The sequence below is a fragment of the Microtus ochrogaster genome, linkage group LG7_11 (assembly GCF_000317375.1).
Source record: "Microtus ochrogaster isolate Prairie Vole_2 linkage group LG7_11, MicOch1.0, whole genome shotgun sequence".
Taxonomy (NCBI): Eukaryota; Metazoa; Chordata; class Mammalia; order Rodentia; family Cricetidae; genus Microtus; species Microtus ochrogaster.
In genome coordinates, this window is record NC_022032.1 from 15397281 (window position 1) to 15406388 (window position 9108).

Consider the following 9108-nt stretch of genomic DNA (forward strand, 5'->3'; position numbering starts at 1 on the left):
AAGATGACTCCCAGGGAATAAATGAGGTCATTCTCTAGTCTCTATTTGTATTACATACCATAAACATGAGTGCGCACAAGTATGTGCACGCGCACACACACGCACGCACACGGAGACAGAGAGACAGACGGGGCTAGAGAGATGGTGCCCTGGTCCTCCAATCCTTAACTCAGACATATCTGTAGGACAAGCACGAGTTGGGCAACCTCTCCCCACGCCCGCGGGTTTTACATCCTTACCTCGGACAGGAGGTGCTGGATCACAACCGTCAATGCTTCAAACTTGGTATTGCCGCAGGAAAGAAGCTGCTTGAGGTGTAGGATGAATCCGCCTTGGTTTTCACATTTTGTTTTGTATTGTGCCAACTCAAGTGCTCTTTCGGAGGACAGCACATCCGGGGCCGTCTGGGTCTGGATGCACAGGCTTCTGGGATTCTTCTGCCGGCCTTTCTCAACTGCAAGAGGAAGGAATGAATGAAAGCATGAAGATGTAGGAGGGTAAATTTTACAGTCACCGCCACACGGGTTCACAGGCAGCTCACTGCGCGACATGGAAGCTTTTGAACCACGTTTACTCTGGGAAATACACATGGAAGCAGATTGCAATTGATTGGGATCAGAGTGGCTGGAATTCATGACTGTGAAGATTCATGTGGAGCCGAGAATTACGCCATATGAATCAAACACATGTAGCGAGCAACTCAGAAACATAAAAAAATTGGGGGCATAACAATTATTTCATGTCTTTTTACAGTTGTGTGTTTGTGAGGTATGGGTGTGTAAGCGTGGATATCTGAACACCAGTGAATTCCAGAGGCAGTCAGTGGACAACTTCCCAGAGCTGCTTCTCTTTGACTCTGGGCCCCCAGATCAAACTCAGGTTCCCAGGCTGGCGCAGCAAGCACATTTATCTGCTGTGCCGTCTCTCCAACTCAACGGCGTGGCTTTAAATTTTCCAGTAAAATTGACAAAGAAATCTGACAGCCAAAGGCCTTTTCTATGCTGGCCTTTTCTGTGTCTATTGGGGGTGGTCTTGTGATTTCTGTCTTTTGAATTTATTTATGTGATGAATTATATTTATTGATTCTTGTAGGTTGAGCCATCCCTAAAGCTCTGGAGTGAAGTCAGCTTGATCAGGTTGAATGGTCTTTTTGATACAATCTTAAATTCAGTTTGCCAGTATTTTATTGGGAATATCTGCACCTATGTTTATCAGAGAGGTTGATTTAGTGTGTGTGTGTGTGTGAGAGAGAGAGAGAAGGGGGGGGATGAACTAGACATTAGTATGCTACAAATTAAAGATGTAGTTTTAAACCCCTTTTGCTTATAAACAAAAGGTGAAAAGGTATAATCAAAAAGGAGAGATTTTTTTAAAAAGAAATCCAGTAACAACTACTTCTGACATAAGCACAAAGGAAAATTCAAATTATTAAACTTGAGAAGCTCTTCTTTGCTCTTACAGTTTCCTTTTTAAAGACTTGTTTTACTAATGTGATGGCGTACTCCTTTAATCCCAGCAGTTGGGATGCAGAGGCAGTGGGATCTCTGAGTTCCAGGACAACCTGGTCTAGGGTTCTAGCCAACTGGGGATACACAGCGAGACATTGTCTCCAAATAAATGAGTAAATTTGTTTCATTTTAATTGGTATGCAAAGTAATAGGTTTCATTATAGTATTTTCACAGATAATTCCTTTTCATTTGTAAAAACTTCTTCATGGTTTGTTTCCTGTTGGTCCTCCTCCCAGCCCCCAAGCCCCTCCCACTCTCCCAGCAGTCCCCTCCCGCTTCCCATCACAGGTCTCAGATGCTGCTTCCTTGCTGTCTGTCCTGTCACTACCATGGTCTTCATTGCAGACATGTCCCTGAGCTAACTAATAAAGCGGCACATACACTGAAGATCTCGCTTCGCCCCACTGAGGTCACTGTTGAAGAGCACTCTATGCCTGGATACATTGCTTCATTTTACAGTAAGTGCAGACTTAATGTTCCCCAAGTTGTAATAGTGGGTGCTTTATCCCAAGCACCTCCATCTACGATACCATTTGGAGACCCTGCTCACTTTCCATGCTGAGCTCTGGGAAATACTTTTCTAAATGAAAATCTTGCTCAGTTTTGGAAGCATTCCAAACTTTAAGTTGCTCTGGATAAAACAGGAAACAATACTGCTTGGTGTCTGGAAATAAACAGTCTCGACAATCAAAACAAATCTAAATATAAAAGGAAGGCACATGAAACCAGAAAGAGTAAAATCAATTTTCCTTATTATGACATGCAGTCCCTGTGGCACCGTCCCCCTTCTGGGGTGACGAATTTGACGGGACTTTTGAAGCTGCAACTCTTTTCTCTCATTTTTTAGGGAGTCACAAACTACCATCCAGGAGAGCTGGAAGGAAAGTAAAGACACATCTGGATTGTGTTCCAAGAGTCAGTGATTCTTGGTTACACTCAGAATAATATTTAAATATCAAGTTACATTCTAAATAATATTTTAGTATCAATCAGATAAAGGGGCCCTCACTTCCTGTGGCTGCTTTACATGGTAAAACAAATCCCCACTGTGTCTTACAATGCCTGGAGATGGGGAAAGATCCAGCATACTTTAGTGAATTTAGTTTTTAAATTGCTTGTCACTAATTGCCACTTCCCTAGATGAGGAAACAGCCAGTTTGATATTGCCGTAATCAAATAGTACAGGAAAATAATTAATCCCTTACTATATTAATGACAAAAATCTAAATGGCGTATCAACATATTCTGTATATCAATTCCTCGATGTTTGCCTTTGAGAGCTGCTATTACTGTGATGAAATATCATGACCAAAGCAACTTGGGGAGGAAAGGGTTTATTTCAGCTTACACTCTCCCTTCCAGAATCTGGAGCCCACTAGCTAAGAACAATGGCAGGGTTTTACTGTTAAGAGAGTTCTCTGCTCTCTTCTTCAAACCTCAATCTCTCTGTAGCCCAGGCTAGCTTCAAATTCCTGGGCTCAAGTGCTCCTCTGCATTACGTCCCGAGCTATGGGCAGTTACTACCCAGGATACCGCCCCCCCTCTTATTTTTTCTTTGATCTTTCTGGTACCTACATAGGAAAGGCCAAAGCAGATGAAAGGGCGTCTCAACTGTAAACAGACTGAGATAGATCCGTTCAGAATCTAGGCCAAACAACACAGGCTCTGTGACCCCTCACACTCTAAAAAATAGACTGGATATCAATGTAACTTATTAAAACACAGGAACAAAATACATGCAATAACCTTACCAGACTACTGAAACTATCAGATCATAATTACAGAGTTTGAGGGGCGGCTCTCACCTGCTCCCCAGTTTTTTCCACAATGTCGGGGATCAGACTGGGGCTTTAGGCACACCCAGGACTCTACCACAAGCTACATCCCCAGCCTGAGGCTAACCATCTACCTAACATTGTAGACAAAATATTCTGTAGGATTCTCGGAGACGTATAAACTGCATGGTGAAAATACAGCAGAGCACATGGTAAAACAACGTTTACCTTCTTGGGCTAGGGATTAGAAGCCAGACAATAAGACGTTTTAAAGCATTTTCATACTTTCTGCCTTTTTTAAAAAGATGTACTTTGCTCCTGTGCTCTGTGGACATATACGTGTATACCCGTGTTTGCTGGTTTGTGTAGCCATGCACAGGCTTATGGGGGCCAGAGCAGGACATCAACTTTATCTCCTTGAGACTGGATCTTCTCACTCAACCTGATGTTTGAGGGCTCAGCTAGGCTGGATGGCCATTGAGCTCTTAGGATTTCCCTTTCCCCACTGCCCTACCAATGTTGGGGTTACAGGCAGGCACAGCTGTGCCAGATTCTCATCTGAGTGCTGGGGGCTCAAAAAAACAGTTCTTATACTTACATGGGAACACTCCTACCTCTAGCGCCAGAAGCGGCAGGGTAACTGTTATCTACAGAAATCTGAATATATTAAATAAATTGAGAAATAAAGAAAATGATGTTCAAAAAGTGGTTAAAAGAAATTCTGAGCACTTAAGTCTTTACTCAACGCTTAGCATGCAAGAAAATACAATCTACTCAGAATCTTTCCTAGAGCAATCTAGGCAAGAATTTAAACATAGGGTTTGTTAAGGACTGGAACAAATTGACAGTCAAGGAGGAAATGACACATCGACATTGTTTTTCTAGGGTACACACCTTCCATTGGGCAGGGTACCCTATACCTGGGGCTGGACAAGCACACTGTGACCTCAATCTTTGCTCCACATACTATGCTCCCTTAGGGCAATAATCCTACATGGCAGTCAATGACCCAGTTCACACATCTCTCCCTGTCCCCATTCCTGGTTCAATTAAGGATCAGAGAGGAAGAAAAAAATTCTCCAGTGATGCTCAAAGCCCCGAAGCTCATATAAATGGGTTACTTCATAACATGGAAAGCCAAGGGTTTCCCTTGAGTCTTGTGGGATTTATTATTTACATGAACTTATCGTAATATGATAAATTTAGCATACTATGAAGCATACTGTGACCACCTATCCTTAAATGCCCTTACATGTTTTATCAGGACGAGGATGTTACTGTTTTGATAATAAGGCTGTATTTAAAAAGATAAACTATTTTGCTTATTATATCTATGAATCTATTAAAAGAACATGATCTGAGTTCAACGAATTATTTTAATCTGAAACCTTAATATTATCAACAAAGCAATATTACTGCCACTTCTGACTCATATTACAATGGATTCAGTATGGGAAAACACGAACTGCAAAACAAAACTGTTTGTGCACACACTTGTACCAACACCCTTCACAATAGCCTCAAATAATATAAAATATCTTGGGGGTAACTCTAACCAACTCAAGTCAAAAAACTTGCATGAAAAAAAAGTTATTGAACATCCCCCCCAAAAAAAAAAAACTCGCATGATAAAAACTTCAAGTCTTTGAAGAAAGAAACTGAAGATATCAGAAGATGAAAAGATATCTCATGCTCATGGATTAACAGGATTAGCATTGTGAACATGGCCATTTTACCAGAAGCAATCTACATATTCAACACAATCCCCATCAAAATCCCAGCACAATTCTTTACAGCTCTTGAAAGGACAATTCTCAACTTCAGGTGGAAAAGCAAAAAAAACACGGGATAGTCAAAACAATCCCGCACTATTAAAGAACCGCTGAGGGTTTCACCATTCCTAATTTCAAGTTGTATCACAGCATTATAGTTTAAAAGAAAAACACTCATGGTATTGGCATGAAAAAAGAACACATTGATCAATGAAGTCAAATTGAAGAATCAGACATTAGTCTGCACGCACCTGATTTTTGGTAAGGAAGCCAAAAATACACACTGAAAAAGAGACAGCATCGTCAACAAATGGTGCTGGTCAAGCAGAATGTGTGCATGTAGAAGAATGGAAATAGATTCATATCTATCCCCATGCACAAAATTCAAGTCCAAGTGGATCAAAGACCTCAACATAAACCAGATATTATATGCATATGTGTGTGTGTATACATATACACATACACATAGAAGAGAAAGTGGGGAATAGCATTGGCACAGGGGACAACTTCCTCAACAGAACACTAATAATGTAGGCACTAACATCAATAATTAATAGATGGGGCCTCATGAAACTGAAAAGTTTCTGTAAGGCAAGGACACCATCATTCAAAGCACCAGCCTACAAAACGGGACAATTTTTTTTTTTTTTAGCAACTCAGCATGCAATAGAGGGCTAATATAAAAATATATAAAGAGCTTAGGAAACTAGATATCAAAAAAACAAATAATCCAATTTGAAAATGGGGCATCAATCGAAACAGAATTCTCAATAGAGGAAACTCAAAACAGCTGAGAAACACTTCAAGAAATGTTCAATATCCTTAGCCATCAGGGAAATGCAAATCAAATGTACTTTGAGATTCCATCTTAGACCTGCCAGAATAACTAACATCAAAAACATAAGGAGGTGCTCATGCGGTGATGACATGGAGAAAAGAACATTCCCCTTCATTGCTGGTGGGACTGCATACTTGTACAGTCACAACGGAAATCAATATGGCTGTTTACAGAAAGTTGGAACTTGATCTACCTCAAGATCCAACTAGACCACTCTTGGGCATATACCCAAAGGACTCTTCATCCTACCACAAGGACACTTGCTCATCCATGTTCATTGTGCCTTTATTCATAATAGCCAGAAACTGGACATAACCTAGATGCCCCTCAGCACAAGAATGTATAAACAAAATGTGGTACATTACTCAGCTACTAAAAAAAAATAACATAAAATTTTCAGGCTACATATGGTGACTCACAACCATCTATTTCCAAGGCACTGAACACCCTCTTATGACCTGTATGGGCAATAGATATACATGGTACCCCCATATATATATATACATATATATGTATATATATGTATATATATATTACATCTAATAAAAATTTAAAAGATTAAAAAATAACTGGCAGTGGGGGCACACACCTTTAATCCCAGAACTCTGGAGACAGAGGCAGAAGGGTGAGTTCAAGGCCAGCCTGGTCTACAGAGTGAGTTCCAGGACAGCCAGGACTGTCTAGAAAACCCTGTCTAGAAAAACAAAACAGCCAAAAATAAAATTCTCAAAAGGAAAAAAAATTGCAAGCTAATGAAAACTAGTGGAAAAAAAAATCATCCTGAGTGAGGTAACTCAGACCAGAAAGATAAATATGGATATTAGTTATTAAATAAACAAAATGAAGCTGCAATCTGTAAAATCAGAGAGGATAGGCAAATAGAAGGGGTTGGGGGGGGAGGTATATGAATTCCCCCGAGAAGGGGAAAAAGATTTTATGGGCAGACTGGGGACAGGTGGGGATGGTCCAGTGGGGATCAGGTAGGGGGAGATGGGGTGGAGGAAAAGAATATCGGGAGAGATGGCTGGAATCAGGGGACATTTGGAAGCTTCCTGGACCACGTGAAGGCGCTCCTAATGAGGACCCCTAATAATAAGGGATATGGAGCCCAGCAGGTCACTACTGCTTGTCACTAGGCGAGGCTGCCAGCGTGGGACTGGGTTGCATTCCATTGAGCTGTTGACTATGAAGGTCGCATAGAAATTGCTAAGACCATAGGGAGCATTCACCCCTAATTCCTAATGTCTTTGGTGTGGGAAGGTACTCTGCAGGCTGTAGAAAGGGAAACATGGACAACCTTTGACCTACCATCTGTTCCGCCTGCAAAATGTGTTAGGACAATGGTGGCATAGAACTTTGGGGAGTAGCCAACCAATGTCTAATTTGACTTACGGACCACTCCAGGAGAGGGAAATCCATGCCTGGTGCTGCTCGGGCAACCAAGAACCAAAGACTAGATAGCCCAGAGACCTAGGGTAAAACCAAACATGGCTGATCTTTAAAAAAAAAAAAAAAAGTATCAAGAAAATGACTCCTAGCGATATTCTGCTATATTTATAGATCAGTGTCTGATCCGGTCATTAGAGAGGCTTTCTCTGGCAGGAGAAATAGAACCTATGCAGAGACACACAGTCAGACACTGCACAGAGAGAGTCTAAATGGGAGGTTCTCCATCAAATCCCTTCTCTCAGAGATCAGGGAACTCCCTACCACCAAGGAAGAGGAGGCCGAAGGATTTTTAAGAGCCAGAGGGGATTGGAAGATGCCAGGAGAACAAGTCCCTCTGAATCAACTAAGGAAGGTACCTATGAGCTCATAGAGATTAAAGTAGCAAGCCTGGGACCTACATGGGCCTACATCAGGTCCTTTGTGTTTAATACTATTACAATCAACTCAGTATTTTTGTGGGAGTCCCGACTGTGAGAATGAGTGGGTCTGCGACTCTTGTGCCTGCTCTCGGGACTCTTTTCCTCCTGTTGGGTTGCTGTGTCCGACTTAATATGTTTTCACTTCATCTTATTCTATTTTGTTCTGTCACGTTTGTTGTTATCTCTGAGAAGCCTATTCCTTTCTAATAAGAGATGGAAATGGAGTGGATCCAGAGGGGAAGGGAAGTGGGGGGAAAGTGGGGGAGGGCTGTGGAGGTGGAGAGAATTATAATCAGTATATATTGTATGAGCAAAGAATCTATTTTCAGGAAAAGGAAAAAAAATGAGAAAGAATTTAAAAAAAAAAAGTCTGCTCACTTGAAATAACTAGTCCAAAGGTTTATCATCTCACAGAAAAATAAGTTGCTCCATTCGATGGATGCCCATCTCATTAATTAAACACCTTTTGAGAGGGGCTTAAATCCAGACTCAAAGCCTATCCATGACACAGAACAAGTTGAGGAAAAATCTGCCTTCTGGCCAAACAAGTCACCCATTTATAGAATCTGAACTTGATTACCAAGTTGTTAAATCTCAGAGAAAAGGCCCATAAGAAAGTGTCCAGAGTTCCATGAAGCACAAAAACCACCAATGGATGAATCTGTTTTTCCATAAGTGTTGGCCCACTCACTACTACTCATTACCATCCACTATGACGGGGTAACCAGGGATGGGGGAAGGGAGGTACTGGGGACCCAGCAGGGTCATCTCAGGATAGCCCTGCTCTGGCATGCAGGAAGACAGCCTGAACCCCTGTGAGGCTAGACAGTCAGACAATTCCCACCTTTCCACACTTTTCTCAATATCCCACATCTGAAAGTTCCAACAGGAATACCAAGTATTTGTTTTTGAAGTTGGTGTCTCCTTGGCATTTGATGGGATTTTTGTCAGGCAACACTCCATGAAACTAGCGTATTATAATGAGAACCAATGAAAAATATGTTTTCTAATATAGATGAGCATCCAGAGAAACCATACTGTTCGTTCTATAGCCGTCTATGGAATGCATCCTAACAAACTGGTCCTGGTTGTTAAGAAATTTGTGCAACAGACAGAAGTACGTCACCAGTCTTGGAAGTATGATATATGACATATGATATGATAGAATAGGATATGATATGATAATCAGATGCTGGAATCATGTACACACAGTGGGGTGGGAGTGCATGTTAAGAATATCCTAGGTGAGGGCTGGAGAGATGGCTCAGAGGTTAAGAGCATTGCCTGCTCTTCCAAAGGTCCTGAGTTCAATTCCCAGCAACCACATGGTGGCTCACAACCATCTG

General features: G+C 41.5%; 1 protein-coding gene across 3 annotated transcripts in view; it reads right to left on the reverse strand.

Annotated features, from left to right (window-relative positions):
* Mtus1 (microtubule associated scaffold protein 1) overlaps positions 1-9108 on the reverse strand; it is a 134442-nt gene that overhangs the window by 32762 nt on the left and 92572 nt on the right. For all 3 annotated transcript variants that reach the window (XM_005362548.3, XM_005362549.2, XM_005362550.3), the window contains one exon: positions 240-454. In XM_005362548.3, the coding sequence (XP_005362605.1) occupies positions 240-454 (215 nt within the window). The remainder of the gene's footprint in view (positions 1-239; positions 455-9108) is intronic.